Source organism: Ictidomys tridecemlineatus, chromosome 3 (assembly GCF_052094955.1).
Source record: "Ictidomys tridecemlineatus isolate mIctTri1 chromosome 3, mIctTri1.hap1, whole genome shotgun sequence".
In the NCBI taxonomy this organism is placed as follows: Eukaryota; Metazoa; Chordata; class Mammalia; order Rodentia; family Sciuridae; genus Ictidomys; species Ictidomys tridecemlineatus.
Window position 1 is genome coordinate 34,076,396 of NC_135479.1, and position 26,491 is coordinate 34,102,886.

Sequence of the window (26,491 nt, forward strand, 5' to 3'; positions counted from 1 at the left end):
TACTGCTATAAGTAGTATACTACTTGTAACATTTCTAATAAAATTAAGACATGGAGAATTTAAGGAACTTGAAGTTAAAGTATATCATAATGGTAAAAATCAGAATACAAAGTCATATAATTTCTACTCAAATACTATCTACTGGAAATCTTTACAAAATTCTCTAAGTACAAGACAAACTTGATTGTCAATGTCTGCTATTTTGGAATTCCTACTTAAATTTTGATCCAGATATGTTTTTATTTGTGTAAAAGCTACCAAATTAAGGGTGCTTTTCATTTTGTATGAACTTTGAGATCCACTTATCAAAAATTTTTGTGAATTCATGTAGTATCTGAACTGGTGGGTTACAAACTCCAGTGGCTACATGAGTTAAATAGATTATTTAAATGAGTGAGGTAGTTGAGGACACTGTTAAAACAGAGAGATTTTTAGATTTTGGCAAATAATGCTCATTATTTGAAGCTGTGGTAAGGTCCACACAAAACACATCCGTGGTCATTTGAATATGCAGCCTTGGATAAAATAACTTGCCTTCTCCCTTCTGTTCTCACACCCCTCCAAATTTACACATACACTGATTTATTATGGTTGGGGAGCAAATGATTGAAACTCCTTCCAGAGAGTACAGTTAATATAACTTTCTATTTGGGGAAAGGCTTGTAAGATGTATTTGAAAAGTAATGTTAAATGGTCTAAAAGATCATCTTTCCAAACCACATTTGAGCTCAATTTATGGTGTTTACTTTTTGTCAAAACTCAGAAAAAACATTCACAGTTAACTTCCATAATATGAAATGTCTGTCTCATTAGGCATTAAAGAAGCATTGGTCAACAGGTATAATATTGTTAGACTATATAGCTAATGTGAATGTGGGCAGTGACCTCCCAAATAGATCAAAGACTAATCTCTTTGACAGTTACAAGATGGCAGAGCTTGCCTTGGGCCTTATGCTGCTTCATATTGAAACTATTTGTTTGGAAAGCATGCCTGAGGGATAAGAATGTGTTTATAAGGATGAGCAGGTAAAAGTAAAAGGTTGTCTTTTGACATTTCAACTAATCCCTTCCAGCCTTTGGTTTACTTAACATTTAGGCTCTTTGCTGGCAGGAGAAACTGGCTTTTTCACATATGCTGTATGTCATTTTAAATTGAGCATTGATTTTCATGCCTGATAATCACTAAATCTACAATGTAAAATAGATTCTGGTGTCATTAAAATAAGATGTATTGTCTTCCTATCTTTTCTAAGGCATTAGTGTTATCTTTTTTCTAATTAAATATGATTACCCAAAGATACTTAATTTATTAATTAATGAATTGTTTACTAATTTAAAGAGTATGAATATAATAATAAAAATATTTCAAAGTTAACCTTTATATATGGTTCATTTCAAATTTGTTTTGCTTTTGTTGTTTTTTTGTTTGTTTGTTTTTTACTTTTCACATAAAATAATTCCCCAAGGTAAAATATTGGCAGTATTTTAAAGGTCTTTTTGGATTGCTAAAAAGTGTTTGAAAATTTGCAAGAAATGTAATAATATAGAGTAGTTATACAGAGAAATTCATTTATTTTAATGAAAGATAAAAGACCAAGATGAGCCAGGCATGATGGCACACGCCTATAATCCCAGTGTCTTGAGAGGCCACAGCAGGAAGATTGCAAGTTCAAAGCCAGCCTCCGCAACTTAGCAAGACTCTGTCTCTAAATAAAAATATATTTTTTAAAAAGGGCTGAGAATATGACTCAATGGTTAAGCACCCCTGGGTTCAATCCACAGCACCAAAAACAAAAGACCAAGAAGACATAATTTTACTTATTTAATGGTTGCTACATTATCTCTAAATATTTCATTTATAAATACTTTTTATCTAAAGTAACTATTGTCATAGGAACAATCACCATTACAAAGCATTAGTCTGTGGCAGAGGCAATTTTGAAAACTCCTCAACTGTTAGGTCTAACAAAGTATAGAAGTCAGTTTCTTTGAGGAAGAAAAAGACGAAAAAGTGCTTTAGGTGCATTTTGAGAGACAGGAAAATTTTTTTTTTCTCGTTGGATAGAATTTTTAAAGTTGTTCTAAATATTATAATGAACCTTATTGCAGAATTTTCAGAAATTTTTTGACATTATCTAGTATGTGAAATTATCTAATGGTGCTGTATTTTTTTATTTATTTATCTTACTATACAAACCAAATTTACTTTCTTAAATTCTAAATATGCAGCTTTAATTTAGAAATTTGACCAGTTCCTTTGAGAGGATATAAAATCATATGTCTTCCCTACCAACTTGAAAGCTCTTTGTCAGAGTATATTGTTCTGTTTTCTTTTCTAAAGCTTGTCCTTTTGTTTGAAAAGTTATGAAATTACAGTTTCAATATCTTTTATTTGAAATGCTTGGGACAAGTAGTATTTTGGATTTTGAATTGTTTCAGGGTTTTAAAAAATTTTGGAATATTTGTGCACATACATCTATTAACATATATATGTAAATATAAAATTAGATATCTCTTGGATAAGAGTCAAGTCTAGATACAAAATTAATTTCTTTCCATGTACACCATATCCACATAGCTTGAAGGTAGTTTGTGCAATACCTTTAGTGTGCTTGCATTTTGACTGTAATCCACCACATGATGTCTGGTATCTGCGCCCAGGAGATTTCAGATTTGAGAGCATTTTCAATTTCAGATTTCCAGATTATAAACGTTCAACCTACACTGAAAAGACTGCTTTTTCTTGCATAGTTTTACATCTTTCTAAAAGTATAAACTCTGGTAATTTATCTTGAAAGTCCACAATTTTTCCAAGAATGTATGTTTAATTAGTCTAATACTATAAAAATATATACTTGCCTAGGAATACTAAATGGAAGATGTCCTTTAAGTTGACTAGCTGAAGGTAGCCCAAGTAGCTCCTGCTTTTTAATACTAGATTAGCTAGTTGATAAGAATCATAGTAAATTTCTGTGAGCTTTCAATCCCAGAAATTTGTTATAGGTAAATAAATTACTGTCCTTAAATTTTGGAACCATTTTTTTTACTTACTTTATTTATTTATTTAGTAAGTAAGTACCAAGAATTGAACCCGGAGGCCCTTAACCACTGAGCCATATCTCCAGTCGTTTTTATTTATATATATATTTTAAATTTTGAGACAGGATCTTGTTAAGTTGCTCACTAAGTTGCTAAGGCTCAAACTTGTAATCCTCCCGTCTCAGTCTCCTGTTGAATCACTGGGATTACAGGTGTGTGCCACCACACTAGGCATTTTTACTTAGATTTCTTCATTCATTCAGTTTTTAAAGAGGCACAATAAACTTAACTTACCTAAGGCCACTCAGAAAAGGTATACAATGTCAGACTCTAGTGTTTCCATTCTTAAGTCAGACAAATCCTTGCTAGATTCAAATCCTTGCTCTACCTTAATGTTTTTAATCTTAATTTTTTTATTTGTAAAATGAAATAGTAACATCTATTTTGCATGAACTTGTATGAAAGCTCAATAAATGTTCCTATCATTACTAAGATCTTTGACTCCCAGTTTTTCCCATTTTTGACTGTTTTAACTCTTGTGGTCAAATTTAGCTCAGAGTTTAGAAATTTCTTCTTTAACAATAAGCTAAATTTATCTTCTCCTTCAGACATATGTCTTTTTGTCTTCTCTGGGTGGATCATTAGACTCCTCTTAGTAGCTGGAAAATCAATGTTTAATACATTTATTTGATAGTCATTTGTGCTTATATTCTTTTCTGCTTACAGTAAGCTGTGGCTAGGCAGAAAATATTTTTAAATTCCCCTTTATATTCATAAAACCTAGCATAGATATCTTACACCAAGCCCAAAGTACAAATATTGAACTGAATTCAAGTGTCCTTTCAGCTCTAAAAATTTTTTTCTTCATATTGTCAGTTTTTCTACTTTGAATATTGTTTTTAATGTGTCTGCAGCATTCTTGAGAGATGCTTGAAACTTCATTCAGTGTGAAAAGTCTAAAATCATAATACATTCATCTTTCAGTATCTGTGGGGGATTGGTTCCAGAACCCACTGTGGTTATCAAAATACTCAGATACTCAAGTCCCTTGTATAAAAGGTGTAATATTTGCCTATATCCTATATATATATCTTCTCATATACTTCAGGTCATCTATATTATTTATAATACCTAATACAGTGAGTGTGAATGCTACATAAATAGTTGTTATACGGTATTGTTTAGGGAATAAAAACAAGGGAAAAAGTGTATACATGTTCAGTACAAGCCACAATTTTTTTCTGAATATTTTCATTCTACAGTTGGTTGAATTCACTGATATAGAACCCAACAATATATTTCTCTTTCACTCAAAACTTGCATTTTACTTTTTAAAGGATAAATTTTTTTACAAGGAAATTTTATTAATTTATCTCTCTCTGTGTGTGTACGAGTAGATTAGTCTGAATCATGTATGCCATATAAACATTTTAAAAATATATAAAATAATTCACTCTGGTGATGATAAAGTTTTAAAGATTTAAGAGTAGAGGGCTTTGAGGGCTGGGATTGTGGATCAGAGGTAGAGTACTTGCCTAGCATGCGTGAGGCACTGGATTCAATCTTCAGCACCATATTAAAAAATAATAATAAAATAAAGATTGTATCCACCTATAAATAAATAAGTATTTAAAAAAAAGAGTAGAGAGTTTGAGACACTACATATTATATCAAATGCATTAGTGCTATTTCAGCTTTGAATTTTATTTGTTTAGATCAATAGTGAATGCATTTATATATTCTTTTACACCAAAAATGTGTCTTTGTGTATGTGAAGTTTCTTTCTCTTATTTATGTGTTTTATTGCTTCTGTTGATCTCTTAATTCAAATTCTTTTTCCGTCTTCAAAATTGTTATTAAATTTGTTGGATGAATTTTTATTTCAGTTACTATATTTTTTGTTGTAGCATTCTTCTTTGAACCTTTTAAAAATAATTTTTACTCTGCTGAGATTCCCTAAAGTTCATTTATTAAACAGTATTTTTTACATGTATTTATAACAGCTATTTTAAAGTCTTTGTTATTATCTCCCTCTTGGCTGGTTTCTATTGACTGCTCCCTTTTATTTCTCCCCTATTTGGGGTTACTTTTCTTGCTAATTTTTATTATATACTAGACATTGTGGGTGGTACATTACAGAGATTCTGGATTGTGTTATCTTCCTCTGAAGAATATTAATTTTGTTCTTTGTAAGAATTTCAATTAGAGTATGATCATCTTGAACTTGTGTGGGCATGACTTGATGAAATATTTATCAGGGGAAACAGAGTTTAAGGAGGGCATGGCAACAAGAATTTGCAGAGTGCCAGAGAGGATGGAGCTAGCTATATAGAAAGAAAATTCCAAATGCCTGAAAACAGGTCCCCTTGACTCTTTGGTTGTAATTGGCACATACATAAGAGGCCAAGAAGAGGAGTCAGAACAATTTCTTGAACTTACAAAGGGATGGGAATAATTTGTATTCTCACTAGCCAGAGTGAGAGGGGGGGAACCTAATAATACATATTAATATTTTGGAATATAATCAACAGAAGAGTTTCACCCTTATACTGGGGATAAATTAACCCTAAAGGCTGCTCAGGACCTGCCCTAAGAACACGTAAAATTAACCCTCAGAAAAAATCAACTGATTCCAAGTAACCTAGCTACTCCAGTAGAAATACAACACTATTAAAATAATACAACAAAATCCAGTAACTGTTGATGCAATATTTACAAGGTCAAACAGTCTAAACATACCAATTAAAAAGCAAAGTTTACAGGTGCACACTTGTAATCCCAGTGATTTGGGAGCTAAGGCAGGAGGATCACAGGTTTGAGGCCAGTTTCACCAATTTAGCAAGACCCTGTCTCAATGTATAAAAAGGGGCAGGGTACATAGCCCAGTGATAAAGTGCCCTGGGTTCAATCTCAGTACCAAAAAAAAAAAAAAAAGATGATGATGAAATTATCAGATTGGATAAATATAAAAGAATGAACTACTTATATACTTTTTTTTTTAAATATATTTTTAGTTGTTGACAGACCTTTATTTTGTCTATTTATTTATATGCGGTGCTGAGAATTGAACCCACTGCCTCACACATGCTAGGCAAGCACTCTACCACTGAGCCACAACCCCAGCCCCCTACTTATATACTTTTAAACATGGATTAATTATAAAAATGCTAAGCAAAAAAAAGTTGCAAATGATTATACACACTGTATGATAACATTTATGTGACATTCTTGAAAAGGCAAACAAAGCAGATCACTTGTTACTAGGGCCAGGAGTAGAGGAAGGAAATCAACTGAAAAGAGATAAGAATGAACTTTTAATGGCAATAAAAAGTTTTATATCATGATTGCATGGTTGTTACAGAACTATGTTTGTCAAAACTCATTTACCTGGGGCTGGCTCAGTTGGTATAATGTCTGCCTTGCATGCACAAGACCCTTGGTTCAATTCCCAGCACCAAAACAAAACGAAACAAAACACCCAACAACTCACCTACTCATGTACTGCAAGTATGTGAATTTTACTGTATATATATTATCTCAAAACTGACCTCATCACACAATTATATGCCTGAGGGATTTAAGGGAATGTAAGGATGAATAAAACTATTTTAAATGAATGGGGGAATAAAGTGAAAAAAACAAAATATCTCTTCACCCTAAAAAAAAAAATACTCTAAATGCCAGAAGTTAATATGATTTTTAAAACTAAGCTTTAATTGTCTACCACATTTCTAATATGTTTTTAAATTATTAGGTTGAACTAAAGCGACAATATAATGACCACCATTCAAAATTGAGAGGTCTTTTACCTGGCCGTCAGTGGTATGAAATTCAAGCATATAGGGCCTTAAACCAGGCCCTAGGTAGGTAAGTAGAGTAAAATTTATTATTATGTTATTGTAATACTATCTGTGATCCCAACTATATGTAGAACTAGCATTGCTGCTTTACTCTTTAATAAGTGTGGTAAATTTTTATTTAATTAGAACCCTAAGAAGATATATTTTTAGTGTTAGAGGTCCCAAATCAAGCTTGAAAAAAGTAAATAGAATAAATTAGACGCCCCCAAAATCTTCAAAATTTGCTAAAGTTTAAAGAAAGTTTATGATGGCTAAGCAATGAGTGGCATACAGAAGCTTAGTAAATGTTTATTAAAAGAAGCTCACCAAATTGGTGCGGCCAATTTGGAAAGCAGTATGGAGATTTCTTGGAAAGCTGGGAATGGAACCACCATTTGACCCAGCTATTCCCCTTCTCGGTCCATTCCCTAAAGACCTAAAAAGAGCATACTACAGGGACACTGCTACATCGATGTTCATAGCAGCACAATTCACAATAGCAAGACTGTGGAACCAACCTAGATGCCCTTCAATAGACGAATGGATAAAAAAATGTGGCATTTATACACAATGGATACTCTGCATTAAAAAATGACAAAATCATGGAATTTGCAGGGAAATGGATGGCATTAGAGCAGATTATGCCAAGTGAAGCTAGCCAATCCCTAAAAAACAAATGTCAAATGTCTTCTTTGATATAAGGAGAGTAACTAAGAACAGAGTAGGGAGGAAGAGCATGAGAAGAAGATTAACATTAAACAGGGACGAGCGAGAGATGGGAAATTGCATGGAAATGGAAGGAGACCCTCAGGGTTATACAAAATTACTACATACAAGAGAAAGTGAGGAGAAAGGGAAAAGAAAAACAAGGGGGAGAAATGAATTACAGTAGATGGGGTAGAGAGAGAAGATAGGAGGGGAGGGGAGGGGAGGGGGGATTGTAGAGGATAGGAAAGGCAGCAGAATACAACAGACACTAGTATGACAATATGTAAATCAGTGGATGTGTAACCGATGTGATTCTGCAATCTGTATACGGGGTAAAAATGGGAGTTCATAACCCACTTGAATCAAAGTGTGAAATATGATATGTCAAGAACTATGTAATGTTTTGAACAAACCAAAAAATATTGTCTAATGAACATCAAAACCCAGATAATAATTTTATAGGTGAAAATTGTTTATCTCACCCAAAATATGTCAGGGAACAAAAGTGACAGGCCAGCTGTGAGAGGAAGTATTCTGTTTGCAAAGGGCACTCAGTCACTAACGATGTATAGAATACTTGTATTTGTTAAGTAACTTTTATAAAATACAGTCTATTACAGAGTGCAGTAAGCTCTTGAAGTTGCATCATTTTTTATTCTTTTTTAATATAAAGAAGGCAACTGATAAAAAGTATTTTCATTTTAATGTCATTTCTAAAGGTTAGATAACAATTGACTGCAATCTACATTGTCAGTGTCTTCTCTGAATAGTAATAATATTGATGGATAACCTTGAAACTGAAGAATATTGAATAATTTTAAAAAGAAAAGATAAAATAGTTACTTTTTAAGAAGTGGAATTGGCAGTAAAGCTATGGTCCTGGTAGTGAAGAACACCAATGAAACATTTAATCACTCCACCCCTGGTACTGGGGATTGAATCCAGGGACACTGTACTCCTGAGCTATATATCTCCAGCCCTTTTTATTTTTTGAGACAGGGTCTCTATTTAAGCAGGCCTCAGTCTTGCTATCCTCCTGCCTCAGCCTCTCCAGTTGCTGGGATTGCAGGTATGTGCCATTTTACCCAGCTAACATTTAATCATAATACTTTTTCCAGGGATTCTGGTCCTTCAAAATGTGTGCTTTGTGGAACAAGTTTTTGAATCATCATTTTATGCCATAATTTCTTATTGTAGTCCAACTTCCAAATTTCAAACACTATGCTCGGATTTTGTACAGACTAATTTAAAATTTTATATTCTCTATTTATAAAATGTAATTAGCTTATTCATGTAATATTTTGTTTCCAAGGAAGCTGTAAGATTTAGAAATAATTTAAATAAAAGAAACAGGTTAAAGCTGGGCACATACTTGTACTCCCAGTGTCATATGAGGCTAAAGTAGGAGGATCACAAATTCAAGACCAACCTCAGCAACTTAATGAGATGCTCATCAACTTAAAACCTGTTTTGAAATAAAAATTAAAAAGGGCTGGGGATATAATGATAAAGCACCCCTGGATTCAATCCTCAGCACCAAAACAAACAGATAAATAAATAAAATTATGAAAAATTAGGTTAAGAATAAATTATGCAAACATAACACATGGAATTTGCAATTCAACCAAAAGACTCACAGTTAACACTAATGCGACATAAACAAATCCAGAATTTAGATTTTTTTAACTACCAGCAAGTTGTTTTTAAGTTTGCATGTTGCTAATTACATAGAAATGTTTTTTTTTTCACCCACTCTCCTCCCCATCATCTCAGAGTGGCATTTTGTATGTGTTTCTCTTCAAACTAAATGACTGAGTTCTATTTTTCAGCTACTGATATCCTGCTACCCTTTTCTGCCTAGAAATTCCGTTTTACTTGGCATCAAATTGCACTGCAAATTGTTCTTGAAATATTTCATTTCCTTTCTACCTGTTTTGTTTGAATTTTAGTATTCAGCTAATACTTTGTAGGGGAGGTTTGAAAAAAATCAATATATATTGTATATATTGTATTGGGAATTGAACACAGGGGCACTTTACCTCTGAGCTATATTCCTAGTTCTTTTTTTACTTTTTATATTGAGATAGGGTATCTAAATTGTTGAGGCTGTCTTCAAACTTGCAGTCCTCCTGAATCAACCTCCCCAGATAGTTGGATTACAGGTGTGTACCATCATGCCTGGCTTTATATTTTAAAGTTCTTTACTTTTAGTTACTATAATCAGCTTCAGGAAAATAAATATTCTTAACTGAATTGATTTTTTTTCTTTTTAGTGTAAACAGTACCTTGGATTTCAAGAAACCATGAGAAGCCAAAGTAACCTTCTTTGTGGGCTGGGGATGTGGCTCTGAGGTAGAGTGCTTGTTTAGCATGTGTGAGGGCCTAAGTTCCACAAATAAACAATATCACACAAAAAAATAAATAAATAAAATAAAAATCACGGACAGCCCAGCTCTCATTTTACTGATTTTTTAGGTAAACAGCATTAACAAGTAGCAATTTGTTAGAAAGAAACATATCCTTTTAATAATCAATAAAAAATTTAACAATTATCTAGGTGTATTGGCACATTCCTGTAATCCCAGCTTCTTGGTAGGCTAAGGCAGGAGGATCACAAGTTTGAAGTCAGCCTGGGCAATTTAGCAAGATTCTGTCTCAAAATAAAAAGGTCTGATGATGTGGCTCAGTGGTAAAGCTCTTATGTATGTATGAACCTTAGCATGTTGTGAACCTCTGAGTTCAGTCACCAATACCTCACGCAAAAAAAAAGTTTAAATAAAAAAGTAAAGATAAATAAATATTTCACATCATTTGATGAGACTCATAATGTATGTTAATTGATAGAAAAGGCACTTCTATTCTGAGGTGCTCTTTTTTAAGTGATACATCTTAAAAATCTAAAGTAAGCAGAAATCAATTGATTATTTTAATACTGTCTTTTTTAAAAAGTACTTGGAATAACATTACTCTATGAAATATAGTAACAATCTTCAAAACATACCAGATAGTTTTGTAACCTGGTTTCAACTGCACTGAGTTTTTTCACTAGTCTGCTTTACTAAAAGTAAACTCTTTTCTCAAGTGAGCATAATTTATTTGAGCAAGGCAATATGGAAAAAGGAAAGATAGAGCCTTTTTTTCTCTTAATTGTTTTATTCACATAAATACCTCAATAGGATACTTTAAACAGAAATCAAGGACTGGGGATATAGCTCAGTGATAGAGTGCTTGCTCTATCCTAGCACTGCAGGGGGAAAAAAAAAAAAGTGGACCCAAAATAGAATGGTATCTTGATTTTCCATTGATTTTGGTATTCTATAATACCAAAATATTTATTTAAAAAGTTAATCTGGATGGAAGAGGGGGCTGTCTATCTGCTTCACATCTGTAACTGATACTCCTGTTTTTAACTTCACTTTCATTGACATTTTATTTTTTTATTTTTTTAAAGAGAGAGTGAGAAAGGAGAGAGAGAGATAGAGAGAGAATTTTTAATATTTATTTTTTAGTTCTCGGCGGACACAACATCTTTGTTGGTATGTGGTGCTGAGGATCGAACCCGGGTCGCACGCATACCAGGCGAGCACGCTACCGCTTGAGCCACATCCCCAGCCCCTCATTGACATTTTAGAGAGCCTCAAGTTCTAAGTTTTTCCAGGAATTAATCTGATGGCCCTGGGTTCAATTCCCAACACCACCACAATAATAATAATAAATAATAATAATTAAAATAATTATAATAATATCTAGAACGAACAATATCAAGGATGCAGGGAACAGGTTCCAATTATCAAGAAGGGCAAAGAGAATTCTCAAAATAATTAGGAAAGGAAGCTCTGAGATGAAAGCTGTGCAGCAGGCCTGACTGTTATCATAAATTGGGTCCAGAACATAAAGGGTTTGACCATACTGAGAACAGTTTTTATAGCTGTGGCAAAGTTTGAGAATCAAATAAGTCACCAAGAAGACATAACAATCCTAAATGTGTATTTATCTAAAAGCAGAGTTTTAAAATACATGAAACAAAAACTGACCGATCTAAAGAGAGAAGTAAATCCATAATCATAGTTTAGAGGTTTTAAAATTTCTCTTAGTAATTGAACTAGTCAACAAACTAATAATGATATAGAAGACTTAAACATTATATTTTTTTAAATACCTTTATTTCACTTATTTATGTGATGCTGAGGATGAAACCCAGGTCTCGAAAGTGCAATGCGATCGCTCTACCACTGAGCCGCAACCCCAGCCCTTGAACATTATTAATCAACTGGATAAATTGACATTATAGAGCACTCCACCCAATATAGGAAAATAAACATTGATTTCAAATGCATATGGAATATAGATCACCAAAAAAAATCATACTAAGTATATTGTCTAACCATAATAGCAATTGGTTATTTTTTTAGTTAACAGTTACACTAGAGGGCTGGGGTTGTGGCTTAGCTGTAGAGCGCTCGCCTAGCATGTGCTAGGCCCTGGGTTCCATCCTCAGCACCACATAAAAATAAATATAAAATAAAATAAAGATGATATTGTATCCAACTAAAAAATAAATATTTTAAAAAAAACAGTTAAACTAGAAATCACTAACAGATAAATGTTCACATCCTTGGAAATTAAACAGAATGCGTCTAAATAATCTGTAGTAAAACAGGAAGTCTCAAGGAAAATTAGAAAATGTTTCAGACTGATCAAAAATGAAAATACAGCATATCAAAATGTGTAGTTTGCAGCTAATGCAGTGCTCAGAGGGAAATTTAAGCCATTAAATGATTATTTTAGAAAAGAAGAAAGAGCTGGAATCAATCTTAACATTCTAGAAAAAGAAAAACAATAATAAATGGAAAAAAAAGGAAATAATAAAAATAAAGGCAGCTTCTTTTGAAAAGAACAATAAAATTAATACCTTTAACAAAAATTGACTTAAGAGAGAGAAGCCACAATTACTAATATCAGGAATAAAAGATGTAATGTTACTACAGACCTCACAGGTATGAAAAGACCATGAGAATATTGTAAAATGTACTGTTGTTAACAAAAAATATGACATGGGCAAAGAAAGAATAAGGTACTTCAACACTCTGGGGAAAAAGGTAATCAACAGACTTTTCCTGAGGAAGCCCAGGCATTTTACTTAGTAGACAAAGCCAGTTAAACATATTCAAGAACTATGAATAAAGAATTGTAAGAAACTATGTGAATGATGTATCACTTCAGCAAATAGAGACTATCAATAAAGGTCTAAATTTTTTTTTTTTACAAAACAAATATAAATTCTAGAGTTAAAAAGGACAATTCATTAGCAGATTTTGATAGTCAAAAAAAAGAATCTGGCTACTTAAAGATAACATCAATTGAGATTATCCATTTTCAGGAACAGAAAGAAAAAGAATGAAGAATAACAATGCCAGAGATATGTAGAATCCTATCAAGCATATTATACACATAATAGTAGTCCCAAAAGGAGGAAAGAGAGAAAAAGAAACAGAATATTTGTAGAAACTATAGCTGAGCCAGGCACAGTGATACACTCCTGTAATCCCAGCAGTTTGTTGTTTGTGATTCGGGGGGTTAAACCCAGAGCCTTGTATATGCTAAGTAATCTACCACAGTGCTACATCCCAAGTCCCAGAGGATTTTTTATTATTTATTTTTTTGTATACCTACTTTGATACATTATATTGGGTAGCTTTTTCTGTAAATGTTCTCATAATAACAGATTTGATTATAGGTGTGCATAATTGATTCACCATTGATTTTCTTAATTTTCTATCAATTCCTCTAGAAACCTGGCTTTAATCTTTCATATTATATGTATTTTATTTTCCTTCTATTTTTTGTAGGTGTATTCGACACAGAAATGATTGGGGAGCTCTTATTCTAGTGGATGACCGTTTCAGGAATAACCCAAATCGCTATATATCTGGTAAGATTCTAAGCTAGGTTTAAAGTAAAAACTAGTAACAATTTTTTTTTCACTGCAGTAAAAAACATTAAAATCTGCCTGAGTAGTGCAACATTAAGAATAAGCACAATACTTATAACAGATCTCTAGATCTAATATAATTAAAAGGTATGAAGCAGTACCCTATTTTTCTCTACCTCATAACCTGGCAACCACCACTTTCTGCTTCTTTGAGTTTGATTATATCTCATATAAATTGAATTGTACTATTTGTCATTCTGTGACTGGCTCATTTCACTTAGCCCAATGTCAAGTTTCATCCATGTCAAGTATCTGACCAGATTTCTTTCCTTTTTATAACTAAATAATAATTGTATGTACATACTTATTCTTTATTTGTCAGTAGACTTTTAGGTTGTTTCCACCTATTAGATATTGGGAACAATACTACAGTGATCATGAGAACACAAATATCTTTTCAACATATTTCTCTTCTTTTGAATAAACACTAAGAGTGAAATTCCTGGATCATATGATAGTTATAGAACAATAGGTATTTACCAAGACAATATTATGAAGTTCTTCCCCTGTTTTCTTTCTTTCTTTCTTTCTTTCTTTTTTGAAGGTCTGATCTTATTTATATATTACTGATAAAAATTCTTATATTTGACTGAACTCAGACTTAAAAGTAGAAGCTCTCAGAGAAGACAGCCTATGTCTCTTGGCAATCTGTTCCTAGTGTTTTTCTTTGGCTTCTTTCATTCTCTTGGCCAAAAGTTTGGCATATTCTGCAGCCTCTTCTTTATTCTTCTTAGTATGCTGTTTCTTCAGAGCAATACTCCGGCGCTTGTGTTGCAGGACACATGGAGTAACAAGACACTGAATCTTTGGGGCTTTGGTTCTGGGTTTTTTACCTTCCTTGTTTAAGGGTTTTCTGACAACATATTGGCGGACATCATCTTCCTAAGAGAGATTGAACAGTTTGCGAATTCTACTAGCTCTTTTGGGTCCCAGTCTTCGAGGTACAGTAGTATCAGTAAGTCCAGGAATATCCTTCTCTCTTTTTTTTTTTTACAATAACCAAGTTGAGAACGCTCAGATTGGCATCCACAATGCAACCTCAAACAGATTTGCGCTTTCTCTCTCCAGTTCGCCTGGGTCTATAACAGGAGTGCCCCTTACTCAGTAGTAGGCGAACACGGCCATGGGTCAAGATACCCTGCTTCATGGGGAAAATTTGTTTGTCATTCCCACCACTGATCTGGACCACATAACCCCTTCCATTCTTCACTCAGAGCATCCACAGCAACTTCTGTGGCCATACACTTCTCATAAAAAGTACCAAGTTTGTATTCATCGTCCACTTCAGTGAGTTTTTGACAGCCAGTGGCTGGGAAGGAGATATTCAGCTTCATCTTGGAGCAGCTCTTCCCCTGTTTCTTCTATGAGTTTTACAGTATTGATTTATTCAACTGGTTCATATTGACTTTCTGTCTGGGGGTGTTAAAATCTTTCATTATTGTCATTTCTCCCTTTAGTTGTCAGTATTTTCTTTAGAAATATTTGGTTGCTAGAATATTAAGGACATATATGTTTGTAATTTTTATATCTTCCTAGTGGATCAACTCATTTATTATTATATAACATCTTTTGTAATCTCTTGTGACAGAATTTTTTTTCCTCAATACTGAAGATTGAACCCAGGGCCTCATGCATGCTAGGCTAGTATTTGATCACTGAGCTACATCTGTAGCCCCTCTTGTGACCGTTTCTGATTTAGAGTCTATTTTGTCTGGTAAAAATATAGCCACCCAAAATCTTTCCCATCCTTTGACTTTCAGTTTGTCTTTTTCTTGAAATCTTCTTAAATGAATCTTTTATACAGCATATATTGGATCCATTCAGCCCCTCCATGGATTTTGATTAGATAGTGCTTTAGTATGGTCCACCCAACATTCAGTGTTGAAATCCTCAACCACAAGGCGATGCCATTAGGACATGGAGTCTTTGAGAGGTGATTAGTTCATGGAGGCAATACCTTCCCAAATGGGATTATTGTCCACACTAGTGTCTCTTGGAAGGACAATAATTCCATTCAGAGGAGTGTTCCTTTCTCTGTATGAGATTAAGCATGGTGGCAGGGGTCTGTGAACAAGGAAATAAGTGCTTATCAAGATACCAGATCTGCTGGTATCTTAATCTCGGAATTCCCAGTCTCCAGAACGGAAAAGGATAAATTTTTATTTTAAAATCACTCATTCTAGAGTACTTTGTTATAGCAACCTGAGTAGGGTAAGACAGGGAGCAATTACTTACATTAAGGTAATTATTGATAGAGAAGGATTTACTGTTGCTATTTGTGCATTGTTTTGTCTGATTTATAGCTCTTTTGTCCCTCTTTTCCTGACTTTGTGTCTTCCTTTGTATTTCATTGATTCTTTTGAAGTGACATGCTTTGATTCCTTTCTCATTTTCTTTTACGTGGCTTTTCTAGGTATTTTCTTTGTGGTTACCATGGATCTTACATGAAACATTTTACAGCTATAACAGTCTATTTTTAGCTGATAAATTCAATTGCATACAAAATATTTACATTTTTATTTTCCCTCAACACAGTCCATAATCAAAGTCACAAATTACCCCCTTTTTGTACTGTGTATCTGTTAACATATTTTTATAATTAGTTTTTATACTTGCATCTTTTAAATTCTGTATCAGCATTTAAAGTGATTTATGGGACTGGGAATATAGATAGATCAATGGTAGAGCACTTGCCCAGGATGCATATTTCCCTGGATTTGATCTCTAGTACTCCTAAAAGAGATGGAGAGGTTTATGTATCATTGTTATAGACAACATTATCAACAAATTACACTTTCATATGCTTTCTGTGGTTGTTTAGTAAACTTCCTTTAGCATTTCTTATAAGGCAGGTCTTAGTGGTTATGAACTCCCTCAGCTGTGTGTGTGTGTGTGTGTTACCGGAGATTGAACCTAGGGGAACTTAACCACTGAGTCACATCCCCAGCTCTTTTTTTGTATTTTATTTAGAGACAGGGTCTTGATAGTTACTTAGGACCTTCCTAGATTACTGAGGTGGCTTTTCTCTTTTTTTTTTTTTGTAGTATTTATTATAGATGATATTCATCACATTCTGTATTTTGGGGAATCCCTCTTCCCCAAATAGAAATCAATTCAGGAAGAGATCTCAGTAACATCAAAAAAGATGTTACAGATATGTTTATGTTAAAATATCCTAATTGATTACTGAAAAAATTATCATCTATTTTTAGATTGCCTAGTATTTTCTTTTGATTAGCAGTTATTTACTTTTGTTTTTGTTTTCTTTCATGCCACTCTGTTCTGACCTGTGAGTTTCTTCTAAAAAATCCATTTACAGTTTTATGGAAGTTCACTTATGTGTGATCAATTGCTTTTTTCTTCCTGCTTTTAAAAATTGTTTTTTTCTTTGCCTTTGGGCAGTTTTGTTATAATGTATCTTAGATTATTTGGATTTGTTGGGTTTCTTGAACCTGGATGTCAGTCTTTCCCTTGGTTTGGGGATGATTTTTATTTTTATTTCTGTAAATATGCTGTCTGCTCTTTTTTCCTCTTTCTAATTAATTTTTTAAAATTTGTATGTGACAGCAGCATGCATTACAATTCTTATTACACATATAGAGCACAATTTTTCATATCTCTGGTTGTATACAAAGTATATTCACACCAATTTGTGTCTTCATACATCTACTTTGGGTAATAATGTCCATCACATTGTATTCTCTATCTCTTTGTTAAAATATATTCATTTATTTTCTCCTTCCTTCTCTCTCTCTGTCTCTATCTTCTGAGTTCATGAGCGAGCATCCTTTGACATTTATCTTAAGTCCTTTGTCAAGTGATTCACATACCTTTATTTCTTTAGAGTTAGTTTCTAAGGTTTTGTCTTGTTTTTTGGGTAGGTCTGTTTTACCTGTTTCTGTTCTCTAGCTTTGTCATGGCATTCACACATTTGAAAAAACAGCCACCTCTCACAGCTTCACACAGGAAATGACCTTTACTCTTCAGGTCTACTAGGCATTCTGGGAGCCTCTCAAACCTTTTCTGTGGATCTCTCTTCTCTGGACTTAGGTGCCTAGATTCCTAATTAGAGGAATTTGCTAGTTTCTTTTTCCCTTTCTTTCTGTTTTTGGATGGACTAATAATCTCTTGTGTTGTGGAGTCTCTTAAACAGCAGCCTGCTGCCCAGCTCTTTTCTCAGTGGGTTCCAGGCATAATAGAGTATGCCAGGTTCTGCCAGTGCTCCATGGCAGAGTGAGCAGAAACCAGTCCCTGGGTAGCTCATGGAAAAGCCAAAACCTTGGACACACACTCATCTTCTCTTACCCCCAACCCCCGAAGTGGCAACTGAGCTACATCAACCTCCATCTCCTGTATCATGGTTCCTCCAGAGCAGCATTGTGCTGCCCAGTTCTTCTTCTGTTCCCAGTAGTCCCCGGTCATGTGGACTATGCTTGTCATTCAGCACTTCCAGACAGCAAGACAGGCAAGTGCTTCATGCAGCCAACCTGAAAAGTCAGAACTTTGGACATACAGTCCAGTCTTCTTTCTCTCCAGGGAGAAGCAGGAGCTGGGACTTTACTCCCAATCATGTGGCACTGTTCCAAGGGAGGGACTGCGGTGAGAAGGTGCCACAAATTCTCCTACCTGCTTTGATGCATCTGGTTTTGCACTAACCTAGGTTTGGGAGCCTCTTAATTGGTTTCTGGATATCTCGTAAAGGAATTTGAGGTGTGTATGGTTGAATCCATGTCTCCATAGATGGAAGGTGGGTCTGAGGCTTCCTGTTCTACCATCTTAAAGGCTTTGTATTTAATGGCTTCTATTTTGAAAGACAGAGTTGAACAGAAAATTTGAATTATTAGATCAAACATGGACAATTCCCATGAACTGGAAATCTAATCTTTTAATTCTCATATGTTTATAAAAATTCTATGTAAATGAGAATTTTGGTTATCAACAAAGATTAGATCAACTAGGATCCTTTAGTTTCATAGAATATGAGCTATAATTCAATAATATGCATTTTTATAATATGCTTTGTTTGCCATTTTCAGAGTAAAAGCTCTTCCACAGAAATGAATTTTCTAAGAAATACTGTTTTTAAATTTAAATAAGCAAGTGTGTCTCTTTTGGCCACTTAGGTTTCTCTTTTGTCTTAGGTGATATTGAAGTTTGTTGTTTTTTATTTGCTACTTTAGAGATGCTTCAGTTGTTTTGAGTTTATGTTAGTCAAAATTCCTTAAAGGAAATAAAGCACCACTACATGAGACAAGATCAAGTAGAGGGTCATTTTTTTCCCACTCAAATCAATAAATATGTGCCTCTAGTATTTATCCAGTTTTGACATTCTTGTTCAGAAGCTAATATGAAGAATTCACTCATTTTCAAAGAGCTGTGGGATATGCTTGCATCTTTTTAAAAAAATTTTTTTTAAAGTTTTTGATAGACCTTTCTTTCTTTCTTCTTTCTGCCTTCCTTCCATCCTTCCTTCCTTCTTTCCTTCTTTTTTCTTTCTTTACTTATTTATTTATATGTGGTGCTGAGAATCGAACCCAGTGCTTCACACATGCCAGGCAAGTGTGCTACCGCTGAGCCACAGCCCCAGTCTTACTTGCATCTTTATTACTTTATTTTTTAAGCTAAAATTTTCAATATGCCATAATAAAGACATGCTAAACTGATTTTTTTTTCACTAACTATGTGTGGACATGGTCTCTAACTTTCCATTTTAGAGTCTAATTACTATATTTTGACATTAAAAAGATTAAAGTAGGAAATATTGCTTTCTTAGTTTTTTTTTTTTTTCTTGACTTTCTTTCCATATAAAACAAGCAGTAGTTTAGATTAAGTAGTAACCAAAAGTAAAAGTGCTAAGTCCTGGTATTTAGTCACCAGGTGGAGCTCAGATCCTTTCAAGTTTTCAGTAGCAAATAATGACATCTTATACTGAAAAGGTTTTCTTTGATTGCAAAAAGGTCAAAATGAAAAGGCAACTATATAATGCTAAAATTTTTCAATTTGGGGGAATTTCATTTTTATTTGGTCTAATCATTTTTCCTAGGAAACAAAAAAGTTTAGAGGAAATCTGTTTAATTTTTTTTTAATTTTAAAATCTAGAACCTAAACTTTTACTTTGTAGTTCAGAATTATTTAGAGATTTTTAGAATTAAATATTTCCTGTTATTTCTAGATGGTTTTTATTTTCTTTTTCTGACATAAATTGTAAAATGTTTTCCTGGTAATATTGAGACAACATCACACAAATTTTTTTTTTTTTTTGGTGGGGTAGCTGGGATTGAACTCAGGGGCATTTAATCACTGAGCCACATCCCCAGCCCTATTTTGTATTTTTTATTTAGAGACAGGGTCTCACTGAATTGCTTAGTGCTTCACTGTTGCTGAGGCTGGCTTTAAACTCGAGATCCTTCTCCCTCAGCCTCCTGAGCTGCTGGGATTATAGGTGTGTACCACTGTGCCTGGCATACAAATTCATTTTGATGACCACTTTTTATTTAAATTCAATTTGCATAAATAGATAATTGACAAAAAAGCTCCCATTAAAAAAATTAAAAGGGCCTGGGGTTGTGGCTCAGTGATAGAACACTTGCCTGGCATGTGTGAGGCTCTGGGTTTGATCCTCAGCATCACATATATAAATAAACAAATAAAGTGAAAAACCCATTGGCAACTAAAAAATATATTTTAAAAAATTAAAGGAATGTATTTGAAATGGAAATATAATAATTTGGGTTTCTTGAAACCCTGTTTTATCTTTCTCTGAACTTATAATACCATAGTGACTTTTAAAACTAATTGCTCAAAAAAAAAAAACTACTAGTTTTAGTAACATTATGAAGGGAATACTTATTTTATAAAAATCAAGATTTTTTTTAATTGTGAAGTGAACCATAATACTTTATACTCTGAATATGGTTAATTTTTATGTAGTTTTCATATATCTCAGGTCAAATTATATCCTATACATTTTTTTATATATTTTAAAATTATTTAATAAAAATTAAAATCAGGTATGATTTGTCCACAAAAGAGTGTTATTTCTTTCACCTCCACAGTAGTTTAAGATGTATTTGGAATTGATCAAGAAAATCTTTGAGACCGGAATTGTAAGTTTATTTTTTGAAATAGAGCCAAATTTGGAAGGATAGAATGGAGGATTATATTGTTTACAACTTCTAGATTCCCTATGAAAAAAGTAGGCATTTTTTGTGAGGAATTATGATATAATTTATTTGCTTTATTCCCTAGATATTCTCAAATGAGGTGAATAAAGACATATCCGGGGCTGGGGATGTGGCTCAAGAGGTAGCGCGCTCGCCTGGCATGGTGCGGCCCGGGTTCGATCCTCAGCACCACATACAAACAAAGATGTTGTGTCCGCCGATAATTAAAAAATAAATATTAAAATTCTCTCTGTTCTCTCTCTCTAAAAAAAAAGAGCTTTTCTTTAAAAAAAAAAAAAAGACATATCCTGACTTAACCATGGTACCACTTAAAATTCTTCAACTTTACAATTATGAAAGAGATGCACATTCAGCAGAAACCATACTTTACTTTTGATCTTTTTCAATTTTGATATTTTTCTAACAAGTGATACATGGTGTAATTCTCATTTGTGAAACTGGGCAGCAACAGTGAGCTGCATGTCCTAGGCAGCCAAAGTGATCATGCCAATAAACAACTGGTACTCTATAGTATATACTGTGTTGCTCAGCTATCATGTAGGAGAGGTTAGGTGCATTAAGTGCTTTTTCAATTTATAATAGTTTCAGCTTAATGATGGGTTTCCCAAGATATAACCCCATTATAAATCGTGTGCATATAAAATAAAATTGTAGGAAAAAATATTGAAAATCATTCTGAATATTCAAATGCAAATTAGATTACTTCATTAGAAAAATGTAGTTTTTTTCTTAATACATACTACCTTACACATATCTCTGGGTTTACTTTTTCTTTAGGACTTTCTAAATGGATAAGGCAGCAGATTCAGCACCATTCAACTTTTGAAAGTGCATTGGAATCCTTGGCTGAATTTTCCAAAAAGCACCAAAAAATCATTGATATATCCAAAAAGGAACAAAAGTGTATACAAGACAGTAAATCTACTCTTGAAGAGTCCTATTTGGAGAATGATAGCCCTACTTATTTACTTGATACATTAAGTTATCTACCACCAGAAAATCCTACGAAATGTGAAACAAAAATGTGTGTCCAAGAACTACAGTGTCCTAAAGTGATTACTAAAAACTCATTTCTACCAAGTGATATCATCTCTAGAAAAGAGAAAGGTATGAAAAGTTCTGCCCATTTATATTTGATAAAAAAGTCTTTCGTGATAGAGAAATGATATTTATTTTGGGATAGATTTATTTCCTTAAATATGTTGACTTATAATAGAAATTGTTATCAAAAATAGTGAAATAATACAGTGGACTGGAATGGGGAACAGACCTTTCTCAGGGCTTGCTTTTTGGTTTTCTGTTAACTAGCTGTGCCTTTTACTAGCTTTGTGATTCTTAACAAGCCACTTAACCTTTTTGAGTCATAATAGAAAAAATATATACCTGCCTAGCTATCCCTCCAGCTTGGGTTATAAAGGTCAAATAAGATATATTGTAGAGATGATTGTTATTTTAAAGTTTATGTAAAAGTTGGTTTAATTTGGAGATGCTTCTCATGAACATCTTTGTTTTATGCCATATGATAAAATAAATATTTTAGAGTATATTAGAAATAATGGTCTATATCAGATTAGCAAACAACGGTGGGTGAACCAAATTCAACCTGCTGTGGTTTTGTAAATCAGTTTAACAGAACTCAGCCACACCATTCATTTACATGCTTACAAACAACAACAAAGTTGAATAGGTGTGTGTATTTCACTAGAGTAGTACAATTAAGTAATTGGAACAGAGTGTGACCTGCAAAGCCTAAAATATTTGCTATCTGGCCTGTAATAGAAAAAGTTTGCCAAACTCTGGTTATTGTATATAAATTTAATTTTTTAATTCATATAGCATTGTATCTTAACATCGATTTTTAAATATTTATTTTGTGGTATATGCTTCTGAGTAAGTGTCATAGTGAAATCAAGATTATTATAATGTAATCAGGAAACCTAGATTCTAGTACTGGTCTTAACTACTAACCAGTTTTATAACTTTGAACAAATAATAATGGTCCTGTGCTTGTTAGTTTCCTTATTTGTTATATAAGGAATTAGTCTAGGGCAGCTTTTCTCAATCATTGATTGGTGAATTTTCAAGGCATATTTTTATGCCTTGTTCCCTCCTTTACTGAGCCCTTTTCCTTTTTCCTTTTTTATCCCTCTTTTTCTCATTCAATATTGAGGTCCCTGATGTGTAATTTGAAGTTTAGAAGACAGCATTATAACTTGGGCTAGGAAACAGTGAGATTGATATTCCTTTCAGAATTAAAATTCTGTTCTTTAAGTTCTAACATGAAAGTCTAACATTACTGATCTTAGGCTCTAAATTATGTATTCTATATAGTTGTTTAAGCATTCCTAATTTAAGAAATACTTATAACAATTATTATGTTAGCTAGGAGCAGAAAGTTAAAGTTTTTAAATTTTTTTATTTCTAGATGATCCAGTATTATTGGAAGAGTCTGTCCAAGCAAAGAAAGCTGAAAATTTTGTGATTTCCAGATCCTCAAGCCCAACTTTCAGTAAAGAAACAAAGAAAGTTAGCTGGTCTATCTTTAATTCTTTAGGACAGTATTTTACTGGCAAGATGCAGGCTGTTACACCCCAGCTCAGTACATCAGAGTATTGTGCCTCTAGTTCTTCCACTTTCAAAGAAGAAAATAAGGAAAATAAAACTACTTTGCCACTTACTGATAAATATGATTCCTCAAATATAAAAGTAAACATGCCGTTTGGGCTGTGCCCTCAATCGGAAAACATTATTTCATCAATAAAGATTGACACTACTCTTTCTAAAAAAGATCATTCAAAACAACTGTTCTGCTCTAAAGAAGCCCAGGATCCAGATTTGGAACTGATTCAGAGATGTGAAGAAGCTAAACATTCCAGTTTAAATACAACTTTTGAAACAGAAGTAGAAGATGAATCTATCTATTTTACACCTGAACTTTATGATTCTGTAGAAACAGATGAAGAAAAAAATAAGCTAGTTGAAACCGATGGATTCAGTAATAATTCAAATTGCATTTTAGCTGGAGACTTTTTTGAAATTAGAACTATGAAAGGAGTGAATTCAGTCAGAGATGTGAAAGCTGAGGATTACACAGAAACAAAGTTGAATAGAATCACTCATATTGAAGAGAATAAAATTAATGACATGTAAATAATAATTTACGCATTCGATAAAATGGTCTTGCTTTAAATTTTTCACTTTAATTCATTGTTATCAGATTTTTTAATCTAATTTTATGTTCAGAAATGTAAATTTTACTATTCTCAAATTTTGATAAGGTGATTCATACAAAGTTTATTCCTCTAATTAAAGTCTTACTTAGCTAAATGTAATTTAAAATTAATCAATCTGAAAGATATCTACAGTTTACTAGGGCACTTCCAATTTCACATTAACTGTTCATATTTTGTAGTCCGCTCTATCCATTTATTTTCACGCTGATACATAAATATTAGTAGCAGTTGCGTCTAGTCATATCTCAGCTACATTTCACTATATGTTTTACTTTCAATTGGTCTGACTTTTTTATTAGATATCAGAATTTGTCTTGAAGAATTTATTCCCTAACCAAACTGCCAAGTCAGAAAAATTAAGGTAGGAAATAATATGCTTTCTCCACCCCTAACCCTTTTTAACTTTACTTTGAGGCACAGTTTTGCTAAGTTTCCCAGGCTGACCTCCAACTTGTGATCCTCCTGCCTCAGCCTCCCAAGTAGCTGAGATTACAGATGTGCACCACTGCACCTAGCAACAGCATGCATTCTTAACTGAAGTTGTTTTACCTTGCATTTGATAAAGCTAAAATTAAACATCATGAACAAAATTATGTGAAGTTAAAAAAAAAGCCAAATGAAATATTCCACATATTCAATTCTTAATTATTTAACTTCATCATCATTACATTGATCCCCAGCTCTAGAGGGGAAGAAAGTGGTATTTTATAATATAACTTAAATTATACAACTTTTATAAAGATAGAAAAATTGATGTATAAATTTAATAAGCAAACCCATATATGTACTACAGCTGAAATATGTTTCCTTAAAGGACATGAATCCTTTCTGTAAATTTTGAGTGTGTTTATGCTTTAGTGAATGAAATTATACATCTGATCAAAAATGGTTATAAAAGATGCTCTTCTAAACAGGCGTGATGGTGCATGCCCGTAATCCAAGTTATTTAGGAGGTGAAGGCAAACGAATCGCAAGTTTGAGGCCAGCCTTCGCAACTTAGTGACACGTGTCTCAAAAAAGTGGCTGGGGTCTGGGTGTGGGACTCAGGATGAAGCTTAGTGGTAGAGTGCCCCTGGGTTCAATCCTCAGTACCACAAAAGGCAGAGAGGCTGGGTGGTGTGGCCATTTCTGACTTCATTCCAAAAATACATACACTAATCTTTTTCTAAGAAACATCTGTTATTCAGTGGGCAATTTGGACTTCTTGTGAGTGACTTGAATTGTTTTGTTTGCTCCTAGTGATAGAACCCAGGGCCTTGCATATGGTACTCAAGCCTTCTACATTCCCAGACAAAACTGAAATTTTATGAGCTGTGCAAGTAGTTCATATAGCATGTTTATCAAGTCAGAATTACTAGTAGTCAGATATTTTTAACATTCATTTAGAGAAATTATTACATATACATATATTTTGCTTTCATTTTTATAGCATTTTTATTTAATACAGCTTATCTCCTTCTATAGCATTGGTTATTGCAACCCTAAAAATAGTTAAGAGAAATTTAAATTGACAGTTTATCAGTTAAAGAATTTATCTCTAGATATTGGGATATATTAGATCCCAATACTAGATTCCTAATATTATGTATTTTTCTTAGTTGTTCAGTAAGTAATAAATATCAAACATTAGATTAGAATATAGTTGCTACATTGTTTTGAAAGAGTGAAACCATTATTCCCCTCTAAAATTGATTAAACTACAGATAAGGGTAACATGGTAGTGGAAAGAGTACCAAGTAGAAGATAGGAGACTTGACTCTATTCCTTGCTCAGGCTCTAATTTGCTAAGTCATATTGGCAATACCATGTCTTACACAGAATTAATTTTATCTATGAAATGTAAAATTTAGTACTAAAAAGTCATACAAACCCCTTTCAACTTTAAATATATAAGATTTAAAGGAATATCTGTTGATATTTTACTCTGAGTCAGTTTTGACTTGCTTTTATTCCAAAATGCTTAAAATAAATATACATTTAGGGAGCATAGGATAGGTACATAATGACTTGGAAAGCTTAAGACATTTTGGAGACTTTTAAATTTGACTTTAGAAGAATTGCTAAAGTACATGAAGAAATCAAGCATATTATTTTGTAGTTAGATTCTACCGTCATTACCCAATTTTATCATCCCCTTTCCCAAAATAAGATTTTTTTTTTATTCTTTCAAGAATCTAATCCTTTTAGGCTAAGATTTTTCCATTACTGAGAATGTGCATAGACATGTGCCACAAGCCTTTAGTAAAACTAAAAGGTGTTTCAAAATTTTGCACAATGATATCACTGTTGAAATAGGTCTATAGTCACTCCTCAAATCACAATTTTGACCAAGATGATAGTCCAGAAGTAAACTACTGGCTTTTGTAGAATAGAAGGTATTCATTACTGATAACATGTTTTTTCTTAAGATGTTTATATCATTGTTAAAACATATGAAAGCATTTGAAAGAGTACTTGGCATTTGGCGGGCTACCAATTAATTATTAGTTAGCAGTT

General features: G+C 33.1%; 1 protein-coding gene and 1 pseudogene across 3 annotated transcripts in view; one reads left to right on the forward strand and one right to left on the reverse strand.

The window, feature by feature from the left end:
• Window positions 1-25,952, forward strand: part of Brip1 (BRCA1 interacting DNA helicase 1) — a 136,760-nt gene extending 110,808 nt beyond the window's left edge. For all 3 annotated transcript variants that reach the window (XM_078042361.1, XM_078042362.1, XM_078042363.1), the window contains exons 17-20: window positions 6,794-6,906; window positions 13,436-13,518; window positions 21,540-21,869; window positions 23,188-25,952. In XM_078042361.1, the coding sequence (XP_077898487.1) occupies window positions 6,794-6,906; window positions 13,436-13,518; window positions 21,540-21,869; window positions 23,188-23,912 (1,251 nt within the window). In that variant the 3' untranslated portion in view covers window positions 23,913-25,952. The remainder of the gene's footprint in view (window positions 1-6,793; window positions 6,907-13,435; window positions 13,519-21,539; window positions 21,870-23,187) is intronic.
• On the reverse strand, window positions 14,158-14,918 carry LOC144375583 (small ribosomal subunit protein eS6 pseudogene; annotated as a pseudogene).
• Window positions 25,953-26,491: the final 539 nt, after the last annotated feature.